Raw genomic sequence first — 24,131 nt, forward strand, 5'->3', positions numbered from 1 at the left:
TCTAGTGCAAAAAAAAAAAAAAACATTTTATGGGTACAAGTAAAATCCTGAGACCACAAGTTATACATTTTAAAAACAATATAGTAGTCAGGGGAGTGTTCTGTGCCTGGACACAAAGGTTTTGCTGTCCTTTTAATAATAAGAGTAATAAAAATTATGTTAGTTTTTTTTTTTTTAAAACTGACTGTAGAGTTAAATGAAATAACAAAACAGTGATACATTTGTAGCATATCTTAGTAATTATGTTCAATGTGGACGGTAGCTCTGTATTTCAATTTCCTGCATGTGTGTAAAGTGATACAGTGTGATAAAATACAAACAGTGTCATAAAACAAACTGAGTTTAAACTACTGTATTTACGTGTGTACCACGCGCACATTTTTTCCTGAAAATTGGCATTAGAAAATCAGGTGCGAGTCATACATGAGGAAATGTAATTCTATAAAGTTTACTTCTTCTGCTTGTTTTCTCTCTCTCTCGCTTGCTCGCGCTCTCTCTCTGTCTCCCTCGCTTGCTTGCTTGCTCGCGCACTCACTCGATAACGCTCTCTCTCAACGCTTCCTATACAAGAACACCATGAGCTGTACATGGGGCAAAACTTTTTCGCGATTTTCTTTGTAAAAATTAGGGTGTGCGTCTTACACAAGAGCGCGTGGTACACAAGTAAAATTGATAACTTTATCAATTACATTCACCAAGCCATTTCGATTAACAAAACTTCAAAAAACTTATTGCACACACATAAGGCTTACCTATCAATGAAAGAACAAGAAATAAATTTTGTGGCTACACGATATTATACTGTGTAGGCTATAAAACATTCTGATCTTGTTCCCACACGATAATAACTTGTGCAAATATACATAATCTTGTTTACACAATAATGTGACCACAACATACAATGTTACGAAAACCCAATAGTGCCACATAGAAAATAAAAATGACTGCATTTAAACAAGAAAATGTGTTTAAACCTGATAGTAATGCAATGAAAAATAAACTGTTATATTGTCTACACCCTGCTACATAATCATTATGTACTCAAGTACTGCTGATAACTTTAAATTGAATACCGAATAGAATGCATTTCATTAAATTCCTGCCTAGTACCAATTGACAGTTTACAAATCCTAAAACTTTTATGTCACAGTAGAAATGCATTCTCTTCAATTTCTAAAATCTTTCAGCATTTTCACATCCAGAAAGGAAGAAAGTTGTGCTGACTATTGGTTTTAATCAATAGCATTCATCCAATGGGCACTGCTGTTTGAAAATAAAACATTCAACAGTGGAAGAATTTTATTTAGCCCTAGACAAAAATAGTGGTATGGCTGGAATTATGAAAATCTGCTGCTACTTAAGCTAAACATAAACTTTTACAGTTTATTAAGTGTAGAATATGTTTTAGAAGCTTCTGACTCAGTTATGTACTAATCAAAAAAATAATTTTTAATTATTATAAAGTGTGCTTTTATTTTTTGTTCTTGAGTACATCTGAAAGAACAATTTTTTTACTTTTACTTGTTACTTCAGTGAAAGCAAAAATTTGACAAAGTACTTTTACTCAAGTATCATTTTATAACTCTGATGACCATATACTGTATATAATATATAATTTTGCTTATGTCACCTATCCTTACTGCCACCTGTACCTCATTAGCATCCCACTAAGTGTAATCATACTCCTAATCTTACCTGTCGTTAACCAATTTCCTGAAACTGTGGAGCAATGCAGTGTTGTAGATCGCCTTATACAGAAGCTTTGTAGCTTTTGTAGAGAACTCTTTTTTCTTTAACTGTCTGATTTTAATACCATAAAAATTCTGATTTGCCTTGGTAATCCCATTTGTGTCCTACTATACTTACAGATTAATGTACCAGGTTATTAATACTGTAACCTGCTCCAGCTGTCTGTTTAAACATTATCTTGTCTACTTTCTCTTAGTAGAATCGTAATCTTTTCTGCAGTAGTCTCAGTCTCTGTTCTTTCTGACTCTTATTTTCACACTGTTACACATTCCTATATCCTCCTCTGACTCTCTGACATCAGATCTATGTCTTTTGCAAAGGGCAGGGCTTGTAGGTGGATAAGCTGAATTCTCTAGTTTTCCTAAATTTGCAAAAATCTCAAGTAAACTTTTTTCACGTTGTCATTATGGGGTGTTGTGTGTAGAATTTTGAGGAAAAAAATGAATTTAATACATTTTGGAATAAGGCTGTAACATAATAAAATGTGGAAAAAGTGATGAGCTGTGAATACTTTCCGGATGCACTGTATGTATTCCAAGATGTGCAAAAACATTACAAGGCACAAACAGCATACCCAACAAATGTATAAAAAATATGTGTGAGTACATGAATGTGATTCACTATATGCACCAGTATTTCAGTATAGCTGTACTCAAATCATATATATATATATATTTTTTAAAGGAACCTGTAATGGGGATTAAAAATGGGAGATTTTCAGTTTATCTGAGTGAAATATAGCTTTTTAAGTGATTAAAGTCAGCTATACTAAAGAGCTCATTGGGAAAACAAGCATTGCTTTTAATTGTCTGATTTAAACAGGCTTTTAGAAAAAGGTCTGGAGAAAACTGACAGGTGGGCAATGACATCATACTCTCGGGGATAGCCAAGAGAGAGGGGAGCAGATGCAAAAGGAGAGGCTGAATGTAAGTATTTGAAGGACCAATCATCATCATCTTTCTTCTTCCTCTTCATCTTTTCCCACTTCTATGTGGGGTCAATGTGCTTGATCAACCTTCTCCATACAGCTCAATCCTGCACCTCCTCGACAATCAAACCCTTTTCCTTCACATCTTATTTTATCTCTATCCACCCACTTTCGCTTTGGCCCCCCTCACTTTCTTTTTTTCCCTGTATTTCCATTCCCATCAGTCTTTTGCTGACATATTCATCGTCTCTCCTCATCACATGTCCATAGCACTTCAACCTACTTTCCTATAATTACTTAGATACCTCTCCTACTTTTGTTGTACCTCAGATTCTCTCATTTCTATTTCTGTCCTTTTTTGTAACACACATCCATCTCAATATTGTCATTTCTGACACATCTAACTTTTTCTTCCGTGCTCCCTTTACAGGCCATGTCTCAGTTCCATACATCATTGCAGGTCTTACCAATGTCTTAAAAACCATATGTTTAACATCTGCCTTAATTCTTTAATCACACAATATTCCTGATACCTTCTTTCAATTGTTCCATCAACTCTGCACTCTATCCAGATTTCCATCTCTGGCTACCACTGATCCTAGATATTTAAATGTATCCAACTTTTTCAATAGCTTTCCCAGCAGGTCAACTTCTGTGAGAGAAGTAGAAGCTTTAAAAGACATTTTGGGGCGAAGTTTGAGACCTCAGTAGAAAAGGGGTCTTTTAGATTTACTCTTCTTTTGAACCAACGGCTAAACAAATTGACAAGGATAAATAATAGGGTTTTAAACGAGTGTTGAACACTGGGATGAAAATAAGCATGCTAATACAGAGAATTATGAGAAATATGCTAATGCAAAACCAAAAGTTAATAAGTATTCTTAAACTCAGGTATATTTACCAATTTGTGTATGCCTGTAAGAAGATGTGCAATAGGGCCTTTTGGGGACATTGCTGTTTAATTTAAACATCAAAATTAACTTAAAATAACTTCAGGTTGGCAGGTAGCAAAAACTTAAGAAAATTCTCAGTCGTCCTTTTGTTAATGATATAGCCACCAAGCCACAGTATAAAATATGCTATACAGTTTTTGAGACAGGCAGATGAAACAGAGGGTGATGACAACGTAGTATTAATATGAAGGAGGGTGGGGGTGTTTGTAGGCAGTCATGAAGTTGCACTGAACCATCATGCTGTCCAAGATTGAAAGCACAGTGCCTTTCACAAACAATTTAACAGCATAAAACAGCACCTCATACATGGCAAAATAAGCCCACTGTTTATTTTCCACCTTCTTTATCAATCTTCACAGTTGCACTGCCAAATGCCTTGTTGTATCAGCAGGTAATGGAACACCTATTCCACACCATGCAACTTCAACCTGTGTGTTACTTTCGCGACAATAAAAAATGTAATGTCCTTATGTGCAGAACCATGGTAAAAATGATACATGGAAATTTCTCCTGGTTGACAATTTCTAACAGTGTACCCACGCACCACAAGGTTGCAGAATGAAAGGGTGAGAGCAGAGGAAAAAGAGGAAACACCAATGAGGACAGTTGAGGAGTGGCAGTTATACTAATCGGACCATGTAATACCAAAATGAGTGGACAGATTAGAAAGACAAGGCCAGAAGAATATAGGAGCCAAGGAAGACTCGGGACCACTTACAGTGACAATATGATGGAATTAGGAATAGAAAATAATAAGTGGGGGAGACAACTCAAGTCTTGCATGCACTTAACTTTGCAATGCTAAAAGGTTGGAGGAAGAAGGTAGTGATACACTGTTTGTTAAGGAATTTCCTAACCTCTGCCACGACCTGCTCCTTTTGCACTGCTTTCAGGGGGCCCCACGCCTCTAGGAATCTCCCCATTAGGCCCTTCAACAGCTCCACCTTCACCAGACTCCTCCTCTCCCTTCTGACCTCCCTCCTCTTCTTCTTCAGAGTTCTCCTCTTGAGAGTTTTGTGAATTTTCTTCTTCAGAGTCTACTTCTCGACTGAGACGACGCTCTGAAGCCAGCCAAGTGAGTTTTTCCATTGTCTCCTGAAAAACAGTCAGCAGTAGAATCTCTCATTAGCTTCAGTGTTTCTAAAATAGCAGACTACACTTTGAAGATCGAAATAAGGCATTATGGCACAGATCTATAAAAATTACTTTGTTTTCAACATATACAGTAATCCCTCCTTGATCGCGGCGGTTGCGCTCCAGAACCCCCCGTGATAGGTGAAAATCCGCGAAGTAGAACCCATATGTTTGTATGGTTATTTTTATATATTTAAGCCCTTAGAAACTCTCCCACACTGTTTATAAATATTCTCCGCACAGTTATACAGTAAACCCTTGTTTATAGCGGTTAATCTGCTCCAGACAGATAAATGAATTTCCACGAAGTAGGATTCTTTATTTATAAATCTTTATTTATAAATATTTTCGCAGTTAGAGCATAGAAAACCTGTTTATGACTTTCTAAATACATTTTTTAACATTATTAGAGCCCTCTAGACATGAAATAACACCCTTTAGTCGAATGTTTAAATTGTGCTCCATGACAAGACAGAGATGACAGTTCTTTCTCACAATTAAAAGAATGCAAACATATCTTCTCTTCAAAGGAGTGTCTGCATCAGGAGCAGAGAATGTCAGAGAGAGAGAAAAGTAAACAAAAATCAATAGGGCTGTTGGGCTTTTAAGTAAACAAAGCACCGCGATAAAGCCGCTGCAATGAAGGGATCAATGTGAAGGTAGTCTTTTCAGCATTTTTTAGAGGAGCGTCTGTATCTTCTAAGCAAACAGCCCCTCTGCTCACACCCCCTCGTCAGGAGCAGAGAATGTCAGAGACAGAGGCAGAGAAAAGCAAACAATCAAAAATCAATACGGGCTGTTAGAGCTTTGAAATGTGCGAAGCATCGCACAGGAAGCATATCGTATATCATTGAGGAGTTTTATTTAATATGTAATACGTGCTCTGATTGGGTAGCTTCTCAGCCATCCGCCAATAGTGTCCCTTGTATGAAATCAATTGGGCAAACAAATTGAGGAAGCGTGTACCATAAATTAAAAGACCCATTGTCCGCAGAAATCCGCGAACCAGCGAAAAATCTGTGATATATATTTAGACATGCTTACATTTAAAATCCGCGATGGAGTGAAACCGCGAAAGTGGAAGCGTGATAAGGCGAGGGATCACTGTAATCCTATTTTTTTTGTCTGACTTATCCTGTGCTAATTCCAAACATCTGTTCTAAACTTTATGTGCATGACTTACTACATTAGATGTAATGACAGTAATTAGTTTATATACCTGAAGCTCTGGCACTGACAAGACTGATTCTTCTGAAGCAGTGGACAACACTTCCTCTTCATCCTCATCCTGAGTAAAGTCATCAAAATCTTCTTCCTCTTCTTCCTCCATTGGACCGGCTGAATTGTGCTGCCTTTCTTTTCTTTCAGTTTCTAGCTGTGCATCATTACCCATTTCATTTTTCTGTGATGCTTCTTGTCCTTCTGTTTTTTTAGAATTACCTGGAGAATTCTTAGAGGAGGTTCCTAACTCACCTTCCTCTTTTCCTGTTTTCTTGTTTCCTTCTACGTGATCATTTTTAGATGAATTCTCCACACAATTTCTATCAGACATGGCAAAAATGTCCTTTTTTCCTTCCACTTTGATACCCTTTCCAGCCTGGTGCATTGCTTTCCCAGGTTCAAGAATTGCTACTTCTCCTAGTTTGCACTGGGATTTTTTTGAAGATATTTTGAATTCTGTCCTGTAAGTGCTTTCAAGTTGAGTTCCGCTTTCAATGTTGTCATCTTCAAGTATGTTGTTCTCCTCTGTCTTTTTCTGTGTGGATCTCTTGTCCATTAATTGCTCGACTGCATTGGCTTGGCCCTCAACAATACTGCTGGGGCTATTTGAAGATTCTGACAGAGTTAACATGGATGGTTCATGATTTGATCTTATAGACCAGCCTTCCTCTTTACCATCTGGCTCTTCACCACCTGCCTCTTCTTCCTGTTTTTTCTCTTCCTCTATTACATCATTCCCAGAAAAAGCAACTGAATGGTTGCAGGTTACAGAGATAACCTGCAAAGGACTCTTTGATGTCAAGGAGTTACTTTTGGTTATCACGTCAGGTTTGTGTGATGATATATTACGAAGTTCATGATCCTTATGGGTTTCCTGGGTTTGGAAAGACATATCTTGAGATGCTTTGCTCTTATTGACAGAGCCATCAAACTGACATGTTGTACCCCTGCCAACATCTGACAAAATATCCCCTTTGTTACCTGGAGAAGGTGCCTTCACTTTGATTTCTTTAGACAAAGATGAACTTTCATTTGTGTCCATGCTTGTTCTGTTGTCTTTCATAGAACTAGAATGTATGGGGCTACCAGCAATAATTTTTGAATTAGACTTCTGAAAGCCATTTTCAGAGTTTACTGAAAACTGTTCAAACTCATCAAATCCAGCACCTGAATAAATTACATTGTTTGCAGAACTGCAAATTAAGGGAGGTTTGTCAGTAGATTTTTCAGCTGGTGGATCATGAGAAACTAATTGTCGAAGTTGAGTAAGAGGGCCACTGGGATCAGTTGCTGGATCTACCAGATTTTCAGCATTTTTGGTCTCTGAGGTTGGGTTCAAAGGTTTAATCTCTAGGGGAGAAGCAGGGCAGCCAATTGTAGACATCAGAGAGGCAGTCACTGGTGTTGCTAAAGAAGTGGTCATTACTGGAAAATGAGCATTGTTGAGGAAGACTGCTGGTTGGATAATGCTGCAGATCCCACCAGTCTGGCCATTTGGGTTTGATCCATTAACACCTGAACCAGAGGCATTTCCTAGGGACAAAAGTTTTACTTGTCCCACTGGTGGAATTGCCAGCTGCCCCCCTGTGGGGATAGCAAGTAACAGCTGGTGTCCAGTGGCTGCAGGTTGAGGTAAGGGAGCAGGTTGCAAAGGTAACACTTTCTGTGTCAAAATCATTGGGGTATCTGTAACCTGTGCATTCTTGCGGCCCTTGGATGATGTATTTTGATTAAACACTGGTCTGGAAATTGCAATTTTGGAAGACGATAGAGTATGACTGCTACTTAAACCAATGGTGTTGCTTTGCTGAACATGGAGGGTACCAGAACTAGTCAGACTTGCTGATACTTCCTTACTCTTAGGCAGGGAAGTAACAGACTTTAACTGTCCTTCTTCAGTAGGCCAGGCCACAGAAAAGAGGTTATTAGAAACTGGTAAAGCCGGAAGTAAACATTTTGAAGGCTCTCTGGAGTCCATTTCTGCTTTAATCACTGAATTTGCTTGCTTTGGTGCTATATCTGTGACTAATGTAAAATTCAGAGTTTGCGCAAGGGCAGGTATTTTCTCAGAAGTACAACTTGGTGCCAGATGGATAAATGTTGGTGTCTGTAGAGAGATGTTCATAGGCACTGATGCAACAGGCTTTTTTGCAAATGAACGCCAACGAAACCTGAAAGGCTTGAGTACAACTGATTTCAGAATCAGAGTAACATCTTCTGGTAGTTCAGGAGGGTATAGTACTCCAGATGGGAAGATAATAGGAGGAGGAGGAGGTATATCAACTAGACCAGGCAGTCCTTGAGCTTCTAATTGCACCTGAGTATAGTCCATAACTGCTTCATAAATATATGGAAGACTTCTCTGTAAAACAGGAAATAATGCATTTACACTGGAAGCACTTATGTCTTCACAAGATTAAAATATTGACAAGAGGATTGTTTGGCATATAAATTACCTTAGACTGACAAATATAAAAATAAGCACAAACTTCATCTGCCTTACCCAAAAAGTAAACTTGTAACTCAAAGATCATAATAAAAATAATTTAAAGTACTTAAAATGCTTGAAGGATAGAATTTGTACAGATATTGATTTCGATCTAGGTCTGGTATATCTCATAACAAACAACTCAATGAAACTGTAACTGTCAGTGACAAACTTTGACATTTCAAATCTGAAGGAAATGAGTTAGTAAAAAATGAATACATATTTTCTAGTGTTGCTTTTTTTTTTAAGGATGAGAATGACAGATTAGACTATTTGTATAAGAAAATATTTGTTCAACTTAAATAAATACATAGGGCAAAAAAACAGACTGTTGCATTTAATCGAAGCAATAAATAGTGAAATCTTATATGATATTCAAAGAAGCCTGCACTTGTATAGTCTCAAAAAAATTAGCTGCTATAATGGTAATTCCACTTCACAAAGGAACCAAATGTTTCTCATACCCGAAGCCAAAATGGCAGGATGCTCTCTTCCCTTTCCACAGGGGGCTTTGCCTGCCAAGGGAAAACAATCAGGCAAGGTTTTGGTAAAGGACGGACTGCTTTGAACATCTGGTAGAACTTTTAAGAAAACAGAGGGAAAAAAAAATAACAATAATTAAAAAAATTAATTAAATCAATGAATATAGCAATATGCTTACATATACTGCTCAAAAACTTAAAGGAACACTTTATAATCAGAGTATAGCATCAAGTCAATGACACTTGTGGGATATTGATCTGGTCAGTTAAGTAGCAGAGGGGGTTGCTAATCAGTTTCAGCTGCCTTGGTGTTAATGAAATTAACAACAGGTGCATTAGAGGGGCAACAATGAGACGACCCCCAAAACAGGAATGGTTTAACAGGTGGAGGCCACTGACATTTTTCCTTCCTCATTTTTTCTGTTTTTTCACTAGTTTAATTTGGCTACGGTCAGTGTCACTACTAATAGCATGAGGCGATACCTGGACCTTACAGAGGTTGCAGAGGTAGCCCAACTTTTCCAGGATGGAACATCAATACGTGCCATTGCCAGAAAGTTTGCTGTGTGTCCCAGCGCAGTCTGATTTGCATGGAGGAGATTCCAGGAGACAGACAGTTACTCTAGGAGAGCTGGACAGGGCCATAGAGGAGTGGTATCTGCTCCTTTGGGCAAGGAGGAACAAGATGAGCACTGCCAGAGCCCTACAAAATGACCTCCGGCAGGCCACTGGTATGAATGTCTCTGACCAAACAATCAGAAACAGATTTCATGACGGTGGCCTGAGAGCCCTATGTCCTCTAGTGGGCCCTGTGCTCACTACCTGGCACCATGAAGCTCGACGTTCATTTGCCATAGAATACCAGAATTAGCAGGTCCACCACTGGCACCCTGTGCTTTTCAGATGAGAGCAGGTTCACCCTGAGCACATGTGACAGACTTTTAAGAATGTTACGCTGCCTGTTGGGTCAGTGATGGTCGGGGGAGGCATATCCATGGAGGGACACACAGACCACAGGCTAGACAACGGCACCTTGACTGCCATTAGGTATCGGGATGAAATCCTTGGATCCATTGTCAGACCCTATGATGGTGCAGTTGGTCCTGGGTTCCTCCTAGTGCATGACAATGCCCAGCCTCATGTGGCGAGAGTATGCAGGCAGTTCCTGGAGGATGAAGGCATTGATACCATTGACTGGCCCCAACGCCCGCCTGACGTAAATCCAATAAAACACCTCTGGGACATTGTTTCTGTCCATCCGACGCTGCCAGGTTGCACTTCAGACTGTCTAGGAGCTCAGTGATGCCTTGGTCCAGATCTGTAAGGAGATCCCACAGGACACCATCTGTTGTCTCATTAGGAGCATACTCCGATGTTGTCAGGCATGCATACAAGCCTGAGGGGGCCATACAAACTATTGAGTACGATTCTGATTGCTGCAATGAAATTTCGGTAAACTGGACTAGCCTGCCGCATCATTTTTTTCACTTTGATTTTCTGGGTGTCTTTCAATTCAGCCCTCTGTAGGTTGATAATTTTCATTTCCATCAAACAATGTGGCATCCTTTCATTCCAAACATATTACCCAGTCCATGTGTTTTCAAAGTGTTCCTTTAATTTTTTTGAGCAGTTTATAAAACATTCAAAAACAGCAACTTTAAAAACACTTGCCTTAATGTCATTTTCTGGTGCCCGTGGTCTGCTCATTTTTTGAATCCGAAACTTAAGTTGTTTGGCTGTCTTGCCAGGCAAAAGGTATTTACTGATAAGTTGGCGAGCATTTTGTGTCTCAGAAAAGTGTTTCAACCCTAAGGCCAACAGACTAAAAAGAAAACAACCAAAAGAGAAAGACAAAGAAAACACTGCAGGATGAGGTACGTACAGTGAATACTGCATATAGTATACAAATAGGAATCTTTCACTTTATCACCAAATAAAAATAAATAGTACAGTGCTTTGAATTTAGCTAAATAAATATGAATATTTTAGGAAACACAACAAAAAGTCATCTCTTCCTAAGAAATCAGCAAAACATGCAGCCAGAAAATTGTTAGTCATTCAACTAACCTTGAAAAATCCAAACAATGGCCAATTTTTCTATTCTTGAAGTAGCAAATAATGTCACTGCATGTCTAAGTTTATTGAAGTTTAATTAGTAAAAAAAAGCACAAAAATAATATATTTCCATGTCCAATAGAAAATATAATTTTTTCCTTGAGGTTAAGTTAGTCTCACTATTGGTACTAGAGGTAATACATGTAAGAGCTTCAATCTGGAAAGAGACCGCTATGTTTTAATAAAGATTCTAAATTGTATAATCAATTACTATATAAACACATTATAGGTCAACTTGCAAAACAATTTTACATACCAGTCTTCTCCTTTTGAGAAGAATGTTTTGTGTTTACGGTTGTGTAAGAGAGGATCCATTGAGCACTGAGGCAACAATTCAGGATACAAGAACTCCTTTCGTGTTGCTAGATGCCAAGCCACCTTTCTAGGCAGGACAGGGTATGTATTCCCTAGCAATATACAAACAATTAACATTAAAGGTTATACATGCAGTAACAGAAGCAAATGGTACAGATTAAGATATGATAATTGAGAAATCCAATGATAAACTTCACTTTAGCTTAACACACTGGGGAACATGAAAAACAGTTTAACAAAATTGTATATGCATATCCAATACCCAGTAAAACATCTAAATAAGATTAAAATGTTACCTTTGGACTTAGCATTTTTAGATTTTTGTGGGGAACTTTCAACAACCTGACCATCCTGTACAGAACGGTCAAACTCCTCCAACAAAGACAGCGAACCCTGCAAATTACATGGGCGAAAGGCGCTGCAAAAGTTTTGGTCTAGAAGTCGGTTAGCCATTTCTTTGCTCTCAGCAAAGGACAGCAGCTCATTCTAGAGAGATGAAAAAATGTAACTAATTTTGAGGAAACAATCTGAAATAAATTTATTATTAATAAAAAATAATTTTTATGCTATACTCGCATGTCTTTAGATTGCAATTATTAACTAGTACTGGATTTTAAGATTTAACGTAGGAGTTTAAATTAATTATTTGCTTAAATACTACAGTACAGGTCTCAAAGACAATTAAATTATTTATTCCCCACCTGCCCTCAGTAAAATAAGCCAACATATACAGCAATACATATAACAGTCTTCAAAATAAACATTTCACAATTAGAAAGCGACAAAATAAAGGACTTAGTATAGTAATCAATAAAATGTCCTTATGACTTAGCAAAGTACCTCACCCACATAAAAAGAAAACATTTATGATACAACTGATTACATTTCTTCTGGATTTCCAGTTGGAGCACAGGCAGGTCAAGTGACTTCCTCAGGGTCACACAGTGTAAGCAGAGAGACCCGATCTCACAACCTCAGAATTTGAAGTCCAAAGCCTTAACCACTACACTAAATTGCCTGCATAAGAGCAAATGCTATTATTCATCTTGAACATGTTTAAAAGGAATAAAAATTTGTATTGTTACAGTCTTTCACAAAATCTACAATAAACTGAAAATAACATGTAAAAATGATTATGTCATTATAATCAATTTCTCCAAACAGCAGGTAACAAAAATGAAAAAGGTATAAAGAAAAAGAGAAGACAATAAAATGCATGTTTTGATCTACCATTTAATGGATCCAACAAATACAGGAAATGACAAATTAAATCTAATTTTAAAAAACAGATAAAAGAGAATTCCCCCCACTAGCAACCTTTATCCACCACATCCCTGTGAGGAGAGGTCAAGAAAACAGAAACTAAGAAGGAACCAGGACAACAACAACAGAATAATGAAACAGGAGAACCATCCCGAAACCTGTGGAAGAAAGTACCAGGTACATTGAGTGAAGGAAATATTAAGTTTATTAGAATAAGGTTCACTGACTCACCAAAAATAGACGAGTGGTATTGGCTTCTGTTTGTAATGAGGGAACGGAGGTTGTCAGCATGCAAATCTGTGTAAGTAGCTGGACGTGCTGCATAACAGAGGATAAGAGATCTGTTATAACAGTTAGTCGTGCTAGCAATAACCTCAGTGTAACTATTTTAATACGGGAACATAATGAATGAATTACACCTGTGACAGCCAAGTTTACAATGCCAAAACTAACAAAAGACAGTTTATAGAGAACTATATTTTGCATATTGCAATGTACAGCAGCTTAGTTCATACATCTGTTAAAATATAACACACAAGCTAAGAGAATGGCTATTGATTGGACCCTGAAGACACATACCCATAAATCGTCTTCTCTTACTGGTGTAATGAAACAGTCAAAAAACTTTCTTTAATTTCACTTTAATAGAAGCATGACTAGTATCACAATAAATCAAACGTCACCCCAGTATGATTGTAAAAATACAACTGAGAGGTGCATTTGACATCTCGCAACACCTACCTATATGCTCATGTATAAGTCTGGTCTTGAAACGCGAAAAATCGATCATAAAATCAGACCCTGACTTATATGCCTATTCAAAAATGCGATAAGTATTTTTTTTTTTTTACATTGTGGCAGACAACCAGGGACCTTGCCCCACTGGGACGCCTGAAGCAGGGTAGGACCGGGAGAGGCAGCCCAGAGGCAATATCTCCCCTGGGCACAAGAGGGCAGCCCCCCTGATTTCCATCAAGGAGCACATCTGGGGCATTATAAAAGGGGCTGCCTCACTCCATTCGAGCAGCCAGAGTCAGGAGGGAGAAGACAGAGCCTGTGAGAGAGGAGTGGAGGCAGCTGAAGAATAATGAAGGAAAAGGACTGAGTAGTTGTGTGAGTTGGTGGAAATGGATTGTGTAAATAGTAATTGTAAATAAACGGTGTGTGAGATGTGCACATCGGGTGTTGTAACTCTCTATGGCCGGGCTATCTTTTACATGGCATCCCAGATGGGACTTTCTGCCTGTTTCAAGGCAGGGACCCATTAAAAATAACTGGTAAAGTAGCCCGGCACAGCAGTGCAAGACACATGCAGTTTCGCCATGGCACAAAGTATGTGCGCTCCTGCGACACTCGCACACTTTGTGTGAGCGACTCAGTCCCTCTTGCTTGTTTCGCCCTAGGCCCACGAAGACACCGCCTCTCCCCGATGGGAAAGAAGATGTCCAGGTGCGGCCTGAAGACCGCAGGCAACTCGAGGGTGCCCATCGCCAAGGAAAGCAATGGTGGGCCTGAAGAAGTGGCCAGGCCATGGAAGCTACCTCCGGAAGAAGGGTTTCCAGAGGGAGGTACAAGACTCCGGGAAGGATTGCCCGGGGGCATGGGGCACAGGTTTCCGGGTGCCTACCTTGTTTGGCTGGCCAAAGAACACCAATCCTGGTGCCGAAGGCGGGACAAAGTCTGAGGACGACGGGAGCCTGCTATTGTGGAGAACATCTCTGTAAGTGAAGAACAGCCTAGAGTCCCGTCCCCTGGGGAGTGGCCTGAAGAAGCAAGCGGCGGGGAGTGGCCTGGATACGACTTATGAAGCAGGTAAGGGGGTGGAGGATGTGTGCTGGCCTCCTGCTATTAGCATAGTGCAAGCAGGGGCGGTGAACCTTCCACCCTCTCCGGAGAAGGACCTGACAAAGCCAGCGCATGGGGCGCAGTGTGTGTGTGGCTTATGGCCAGCAGGTAAGGGTGAGTGAAATGCGAGACCCCTGCTGACTGATTTAATGTCTGTGCTTGCGGAGGACGCCTGGAGGTGGCGGGGCAGCGTCTACGGGCCTTTCTATTCTTTTGCAGGAGAAACCTGTGTACTCCAATGCACCAACCCCCTCACAAGAAAGGAAACCGCCCTTGCGGGACGGGCCACTTCACCCTATGGGCTTCAGCTGGGGGTGGGGCAGATGACCAGGGACCTTGCCCCACTGGGACACCTGGAGCAGGGAAGGACTGGGACAGGGGCAATATCTCCCCTGGGCACAAGATGGTGGCTCCCCTGATTTCCATCAAGGACCATGGATACAGAGCTGGGAAGCTCAACCCTGAGGGGGTCCATGGCCACACCAGGAAGTGCTGCTGCTCCAGGAACTGTGTATGCTTGGAGTGCTTCCGGGTGCAAGGGCAGCACTTCCACCACACCCGGAAGTGCTGCCGGAAGACCATCTCAGAGCACCTGGAGCACACTTGGGGCGTTATAAAAAGGGCAGCCTCACTCCATTCAAGGAGCGGAGTCAGGAGGGAAAGGAGAGAGCCTGCGAGACAGGAGTGGAGGCGGCTGAAGAATAGTGAAGGAAAAGGACTGAGTAGTTGTGTGAGTTGGTGGAACTAGATTGTGTAAATAGTAACTGCAAATAAACCGTGTGTGTGTGTTGTGGACATCGGGTGTTGTGTCTGTCTGTGGCCAAGCTATCTTTTACAACATCTTCTTGCCTCCTCCAATCTTGCACCAGTTTCTCAGACGCATCAAATTTTGTTGCAGCAGCGCAGATACCAATTTTTTTCACTACTTCAACGACATTGAATGTAAAACCAACTTCACCATTTTCTTCTAATAGAACGCTCCATCATAGATAAGGGTATGCTCTTATGAAAAAGGTGTATGAGGGTGCTGAGATGCAAAAAATACAAATCAGTGCAAACGTTGCTTCGGAATAGTTCAGGTATTATCGTGTGGTCACGTAGGCACAATAGAGAGCAAGCGAGAGAGAGGGAGAGAGGTCAGGAGCACACGCTGATACAGCACATTGCCGTACCCACATAGAAAAAAAAGGCAGTGTGCTCTCTGGTTACTCTCTCAGGTAAGCATTTGCATATCATAATCCCTTGTACCAATAGCATGAGTTTTCCGCATTCGACTTATATGGCTGACATTATAACGTACCAGAAATTACACTGTTAAATAAAATCCCAACTTATCCGCGAGTATATACGGTATCTCTCAAGATATCTAGCATTGCTCTGCTTCAGTAAATGTCTTCACAGTTGAAAACCAGAACTTAGTTGAGAGGAGATACTAGTTGCTCAAAACTAAGAAATAGTTAATTTATCACTGGGTTTCATCCCTTCTGTGTGAAAGTGAACATTAACTGTTAAAGAGGACAGCATGTGAGGAGAACCCAAAGACATGTAGCCCTAAATCATCTTCTCCTGCTGGTGTAATGAAACAGCCAGACAACTTGTTTTTAGTTTCTATTGTCAGATGTGGCTGGGGTGGCGACCTGGCCGGGACGCCCAGGAGGACCGGAGGAGGGTTTGCGCCTTCCCCAGACCATCTGGGGGCAACCGCCCTGGTTCCTTTGGGGGCCACGGGTACAGAGCTTTGAAGCTCCACCCTGTAGTGGCTTGTGGTCGCCGCCAGGGGGCACCCCCATGCTTTTGGAGCCCTGGACCTAAGCACTTCCGCCACACCATGAAGTGCTGGGGGGAAGAAGAGCAGGGACACCCAAAGTGCTTTTGGGGATGCAACCGGCACTTCCGCCACACGGGGGTGTGTCCATGGAGGATTGCCGGAACCCACCTGGAGCACATCCGGGTGATAATAAAATGGGCTGCCTCCCTTCATTCGGGGCTGAAGTTGGGTGGAAGAAGGACTAAGCAGGAGAAGAGAGTGTGGAGGCAGTCTGAAGAAGGCATTGTGGGGCCAGGACTGTGGGTACTTTGGGGGTGTGTGGTGCACTTATGGACTTGTACATATTGTAAATAAACATGTGGTGGGTGAAAAACAACATGTCTGCCTGTCTGTGCCCGGGTAACGTTCACACTATTTAAAGGAGGTATGACTGGTTTTAAAATAAAATCAACTTTGTCATCCTGACATAATTTTAGGCACTTCTAATATCCATAAAAACACTTGAGACAAGCACTTCCTGTCTGGCAACACTGAATTTGACGCTGGAATGCAAACAACAGATTACACCAGTCTCAGCTAAGTTTCCAATGCTATAACTATAAAGAGCAGTTTATAGAGTACTACAAAATTTGCAGGTTTAATTTGAGGTTTACTATGTTTGTCATGTCAGCACCCATTATAATAATGACTTGGTATTATGAATTATTATATGTGTGAGTTGTCACTTAGCTGTTTATTCTGCATTTTCCTACTTGATGAAGAGTGTCACAAAATTATCTCATTATGCATATTCAAATATTCAAAAATATCTAAATATTAATAATTCAAACATCTGAAATACTTTGGATAAGAGATAATAAACTTGCATACATTCTTTCATAAAATACATTTTTTTTATTGTTGTAGCTGCCTGATTTGGACCAGTAAGTTGTCTACCAGTGGGAACAACCTAAAGCACTGACTTGCACCAGATCTAAGTATAGATAAAATGATTTGTTAGTTATTCTCTGCCAAGACTTTAGAAAGCTTCTCATATACTTAAACTCAAATTAATTTCCACTAGGTGTGACCACTCTTGTTACTTGTACATATCATTACACCAAAGTAAACACTGACCTAAAGTGCAAAATGTATTCCTGCAATTAACTTCAGAACAACGTCTCACATCTTTGGGGCATCAAAAGTAAACACTTACACTTACTCATACTTAGCCAATTTAATTTAGAGTTTCTAATTAACCTCACATGCACATCTCCTACGCAAACAGAGGCAAGGCCTCAATAAAGAATTCAACCAAGAACTCTGGAAAAGTGATGCAGAAGCACTAAGCAAATGCACATTGACCCAAATAGCATGCACAAAGGAAAAAAAAAAACAGATCAAATAATGTTTTACATATTACTTTACCCTAAATTCTATGTTAACATCTTTCACACTGTTAGTAAATGTGTTTTGACTCAGCATGCTACTCAACACGACAGCTTTCTGATTGGCCATTCTGTTCCTCCCTGGAAGAAAGTTGAGCCAAATATAGCTTAGATCTATCTGTGTAGTCACTTTAAAACCTTTTGAACAATGAAGAGGAAGTGTTCTACGGAAGATTTGATTTTCTCAAGTCAATTACATATTTGCAAAACTAAAACTGATAAAACATTTTCCCTTTAATTGTACTTCTTGATCAGAACTCTTCTGGCAGACTAATCAACTTGGCATCCCACATTTCTAGACAATGTACTACATAAATTATTTTTTTCCTGTTAAATGCATTCATTTTCCACTTTGAATTTCATAATTTAAATACAATACTGAAATACTGCATATTAACTATCTATATATGGTATACAGTATGTAATATATGAAGGTATATGAACATGTACACAATCCACAAAGAGGCAGAAGGCATATTGTATGCATTTGGAAATAAAATGATTCTAAAACTTGTTTTGTTGTTTTCTCTCATTTCCTTTCTTTTTGTAACTGTTGCTGCAGACTAAAATTACCTCTCAAACATTTTTTGAAATGCCGGCTCAGCTCATGAGGCTACGGAGTGTGACAACACTTTCTAACATGGGCTAATCTCTATATATAATCTTCATTTGGATCTTGATCTTTGTTTGTCCGCGAATTAATTATAAGAAGAAGCACTAGATGGCAGTAGAGAGACAGCTAAAACATAGGCATTGCATTAAGAATCTCCTCCAGGCTTATACTACTGAAGACTGTAGTACGCCAGTCACACCTCAAAACACAGACATTCAAACTAAACAAATTGTTGTGCTTTAAATTAACTAAAGAGATCTTCATTTAGATCTTGATCTTTGTTTGTCCGCAAATTCCACGCATGCGTAGACCACCTTCCAGTTTAGTACGGTGTTGTTACTCATGGATGTCAACAATGTGCTGGAGTAACGAAACGGGTGGTGAACAGTGTTACGCTGGTTAGCTCCCGAGGCCTGGTTAGAGAATGAGATTTCCAAAGATAAAAGGTACGTGCCTACGTAACATATGAATGAAAGAAAGACAGTGGGTAAAATGAATGACAACATAACAGCACGTTCTGGAAATTATCATTTTTACGTTGTAGCTGGCGAGTGCTGTGCATCTCACAGTTGTACCGTGGCTTGCTCACATGTCAGTGAAGTGATCCCTATTTATGCTTTAAAGAGTCTGGATACCTATGTGTCCCCCTTTTATAACCATTGCTCCGTGTATATTGCCTTACTCTTTGGATTGCCACAAAGCAACCTGCGAGATTAGAGAAAGGTTGACAAGAGATCATGAGAGGAAACGACAACGTCGTGAAAACGAGATGGACAGTGAACGGACAGAAGGAGAAATGCTCCTACACCACCAGATTCCGTTCCTATCGAATCAATATCCAAGGGTTTTCTTTTGTAATTTTGTTTCCCTTATAAAAAATCATAATGCTGTGCGACGAAGGGCCCAGTTCACGACTGGCAGCCACGTTTAAACAGGGAACCCTTCACAGACAACTTTAACACGCGCAACGTAGTTGGGCGCACATGGCTAGTTACAGTATACTGTAAAAAACACAGGAGTGTCTTACTTGTTGCATTTGCTGTTGAAGCTGCAGTTTTTGTTGCTCATTTAGAAAAAGTGGTGCAGGACACTGGCTAGGTGATAGGACAGTTGACTGTGAAGGGGCATCTGGTGAATCCCCTCTGGCACTTGCCATGGCTCTCCTCTGTCTCCAGGCTTCCAGTTGTTCTTTAACTGTCCGCCGACGTTCAATCAACATATTAGCCAGTGGTTCCTCAAACCTAAAGGAATCCAGAGGAAAATATAGTACAGTATAAAACTTAAGTCTGAATTTGAATCTGAAAAAATGTTAAAAGGAACTTCACTTAAAGCATTTACTACACAGGGTCTACAATATGGGAATTTTAGTCTTGTATATTTCATTAAATTCTACAAAGCTAAACAGAACTGAGTATAGATAAAATATTTAAGTCAGAAAATTCTAACATTGGTGCTAAAAGAAAAAAAAAACTGTTTCTCAAAAATCAAAAGCACAACAGTAGCTTTCCTTTAATGATTAAACACATAACTCAAACTATAAGGATACATCAGGTGGCACAGATAAAGAAGCAAGCTTAGCTGGGGCTAGTGCTGGGCGGTATACCGGTTCATACCAAAAAGCGTTTTTTTTTGTTATGATATGGATTTTCTTATACCGGAACACCGGTTTAAATAGCCTAAAGGCTGTGAATACTTATGTAAATGTGCTTTCTTAATTTTTTTATTTTTAATACATTTGCAAAAACCTCAAGTAAACTTATTTCACATTGTCATTTTGGGATGTTGTGTGCAGAATTCTGAGGAAAAAAATGAATTTAATCCATTATGGAATAAGGCTGTAACATAACAAAATGTAGAAATAGTGACGCACTGTGAATACTTTCTGGATGCATTGTACCTGGGCAAGTTTTGAAGTAATTGTATTATTACTGGAAGTTGCACTATTATTTATTTTATTGTTATTATTTATTACTTTAAATATTGCTCAGTTTAATGATAGTAAAGTTGTTTAAAAAGTCACTTTAACGTGTCAGTGGACAGAGATTGTTAACATTAACAGAAAGTGTAGTTGGTTTACAAAAAATCTTTACTATTTATTCCTTTTCTAAGACATGTTCAGTGCAATACAACTTTTGACAAGCACCTCTGAATATTTTATTAAGTCTAAATGCCTCTTTGGATGGTTGACAATATGTTGTCAAAATTTTTCTTTAAGTTGTTTGCAAAAAAAAAAAAAGGTTCTATATTTTGACAGCAACTGTCATGCAATGTGATTCCTTCTCTTCATTAACGCCAACCCCTTGAAAACTATCACTTTATGGGGCCATGCAAACCTGTATTAATACTTGTGTGCACATTAAAATGTTTTTTTGTACCATGTACAATTCTCATGACAGTGGAATAGGTTATTCATAGCAAGTCTACTGCAGTAATTGCAGTGGAAAATGTGGTTAACTCATGCATGGGAAAAAAATACCATTGAATACCGTGAAACTGATACAATTTTGAAAAATACAGTGATATAGAATTTTGGTCATAGCACTAGCCGGGGCAATTGGAAATTGAAGCCAGGGTCAGCAACACATAATCAAAAATGTACAGAAAGATTCAGCAATCATACGAAGTAAATCCAACACTCATTTAGGTACTTTGGCCCAGAAACAAATGAGTCAATCATCATGTTATTAATACTACAGAATCTGGTGTTATTTATTGCAATGTCAAACATGTATAATTTGAACACATACAGATCATACTCTGATCTACCACATACACCATAAGAGTAGCATACTGCACACATGGCTTCTTGATAAGCATACAACAACAACAACAACAACAACATTTATTTATATAGCACATTTTCATACAAACAGTAGCTCAAAGTGCTTTACATATTAAAGAATAGAAAAATGAAAGACATAATTATAAAAAATAAATCAACATTAACATCGAATAAGAGTAAGGTTCAATGGCCAGGGGACAGAAAAAAAAAAACTCCAGACGGCTGGAGAAAAAATAAAATCTGTAGGGATTCCAGACCATGATACCGCCCAGTCCCCCCTTAGCATACCAAACTAAGGGGGCAAATTTGCATCAGGCATAACAGACCTGCCAAAATATAATCCAAGGCATTATTCTGTAATACGTGTGATTGTTGGTTAAAGATGTCATTAGTAATTTATGTGGTGCTTACTGGGCATTTTCCAAAACCAAACCTTTACGTGTTTTATTGGACCACTAGATGTTTCATTACTGCAAGTACTAAAGAAGTTATTGCCCATCTGCAATAGGCATGTTTTGAAAAACCACACAGTTCAGGAAACAAACATACATTAGCTTTATATTCTTTTTGCAATTAACAGAAAATTGTAATACAGTTTAAACTGTTACTACTTTGTTACATTTTACCGTTCAGAATCCAAAATACGACTGCTTAGCTGTCCATACAAGGAAGTCAATAACAATGATGATTGAGCATGGTTCACCTACCATTTTCTCTAATGTCAGAGAGGGAAAATCTGCCATACTACATTAAATTGGCAAAATTTGATTTCTCTCTTTTAGTAGTTCATTTGTTGCTGATAAGAAGTGTTTATATTTTCATCCTCTTGGGAGGAAAGGCTACCACTAGCATTTGATTCATTAAAAGATTTAAATATTAAATGTGACTATTCTCAAGGAAACAAATTATAATAATTGATTTCAATAATATTGATTTCTAGCACAGTTTCTAAATAATGCTTTTTTCACGCGAATATGGAGTTATAATTCACTATTCAATTTTTTTGTTCAATGCAAAGGCCACCACGAAAAGCCTACGTTTACACTGGCTGTTAACAGATTAAAGAAACATCAGCTTGTTGCACTTCAAAGTTGAATGACTTGTTTGTTATTTAAAACAGAGTAACAATTAGAATTATAGAACTTACTGATACTTGCAGGGGAAAAAAATCATCCAGAAGTGCCTCCTATTTTATTGTCATATTCCTTGGAAATCAGGGTATTTTATTATATGGTATATAATTTCCAAAACAGACCAAGAAAACCAACATGAAACTAATAAACTAAGATATGATATTCTGAAGACAAGGGAAATCACCAGGATAAAGTCAACCTATGTATAAATATACAAGAGACTTGCTGAGGAGTAAGATAGGCAAGGAATTGTTTAAGTACCGATTTTTGGCTTCAATTTAGTCTCCTTTCTGCTATTTTAAACTTGAAATGGGGAAAAACTAGCTGAATCAACGATGTTTTAAATTTACCATTTAACATATACATTTTAAATTATTCCTGATTAATGATTACATTTAATTTTGTAGACTAAAAAGCATGTCATATTTTTCTTTTGTTGTTAAAAATTGTGGATCAGAGTAATGGTATGGTTTTATTTGGAATCATAGACATTTTAAATTTTTATTTTTTTTCTAAACTCCAACATTCTAAAAGTTGTTGCATATGTGCTGCAAATGACGAATCAACTGGCTCTTTCCAGAAGCAGCAGAAACATGCAAACTGTTAAGTATGAAAGAACAACCATTCACTATGCATGCACTGCATGTTAAATGCAATCACTGCTAGTTACCAAGCAGGCCACTCAACTGACTCACTATTCATAAACAAAAATACAATACATAATGCACAAATAAAACCTTTTCCTGTGAAATTTAATCTTGCATTATTTTGATTGATATTGAGCAAGGTGTTTTTTGTTGTGAAAACAAAAAATATAAATACAATTTAATAGTTATTAACTGATCAAAGGTGGTTGACAATTCAATGAAACGTGACAAAAATGTGTTTCCTTATTTGTTGCATGCCTCTCATCAGTTTACATACACATGTGCACACAGCCAGAACTAGTCATTTCAGCACTGTACAGACACACACATAACCAAACAATTGAACAAATGATATGTCATACATTGTCAAATTGTCTAACTACAGTAGTGAGCAACAAAGCAGATGTGAAGGTTAACAGTTATAGCGTATCTGGTAATTAGCTAGCACCTAATTCTCATTCTGACATTCTGGAATAATAAGCCAGCTGGAAAACGATAGTGACAAAAAAGCAGCAGAACAATCTTTGAAAATGTTCTATCAATTTATAGCTATATTGGAGTTTACATGGAATATAAGCTATTGTATATATGCATTAAACACTGCTTGGGATAAATATGTATGCATATGAATATCATAGCACAATTAATTTTTTTGTTTATATTAATAAGAATTTTTAACTTATTTGAGGATCCTGAGTGGATCCTTATGATTTTACTGATAATTATAGTATTTTAATTAGAAAAACTACTTTTCATTTAAATGTACATGAAGCATTATTTACTGTATACTACAATAATTATCACAATCCGAAATAATGCTTATTTTCATTTTAGCTACTTTGAGCAGTACTGTCCACTCTAGTGAGAGATACACAAATAATCTTTCACCAGAGTGAATCACCTGGCCAAATGGCATCTGAGAATCCCAGCCACCTGCTTCCCCAAGAATGGTGTTTAAAGCAGACATGGTGACACTGTACCCTGTCAAAGCCAGAGACAGTTAACAAAATACTTGTAAATTAAAAAATAACCTTTCTGTCCACATTATGGGGATAATACAATGAAACTCTTTCATTGGTTATACTAATTTTTTCTGTATTATTCCTGTTTTAGCTGATTGATGACACAGTATTAAAGGTGTTGCCCAGATGTGTGTTTAGTGTCTTGTTACAGGTTTACATTCATACAAATGCTAGGTGTTACAGAAATTGACAAAAGATAATCAAAACCTAGATATTTATGTACTTTTAATTATTTTATTTATTTGC

The 24,131-nt window shown here is 38.5% G+C and overlaps 1 protein-coding gene across 2 annotated transcripts in view; it reads right to left on the bottom strand.

Moving 5' to 3' along the window:
• The window catches only part of LOC120538167 (GON-4-like protein), a 141,189-nt gene that overhangs the window by 17,884 nt on the left and 99,174 nt on the right, over positions 1 to 24,131 (bottom strand). For both annotated transcript variants that reach the window (XM_039767611.1, XM_039767606.1), the window contains exons 15-22: positions 19,329 to 19,542; positions 12,880 to 12,966; positions 11,682 to 11,871; positions 11,327 to 11,477; positions 10,627 to 10,777; positions 8,938 to 9,054; positions 5,984 to 8,347; positions 4,488 to 4,725 (exon numbers count right to left, since the gene is read on the bottom strand). In XM_039767611.1, coding sequence (XP_039623545.1) covers positions 4,488 to 4,725; positions 5,984 to 8,347; positions 8,938 to 9,054; positions 10,627 to 10,777; positions 11,327 to 11,477; positions 11,682 to 11,871; positions 12,880 to 12,966; positions 19,329 to 19,542 — 3,512 coding nt within the window. The remainder of the gene's footprint in view (positions 1 to 4,487; positions 4,726 to 5,983; positions 8,348 to 8,937; positions 9,055 to 10,626; positions 10,778 to 11,326; positions 11,478 to 11,681; positions 11,872 to 12,879; positions 12,967 to 19,328; positions 19,543 to 24,131) is intronic.

This window comes from Polypterus senegalus, chromosome 1, assembly GCF_016835505.1.
Source record: "Polypterus senegalus isolate Bchr_013 chromosome 1, ASM1683550v1, whole genome shotgun sequence".
Taxonomy (NCBI): domain Eukaryota; kingdom Metazoa; phylum Chordata; class Cladistia; order Polypteriformes; family Polypteridae; genus Polypterus; species Polypterus senegalus.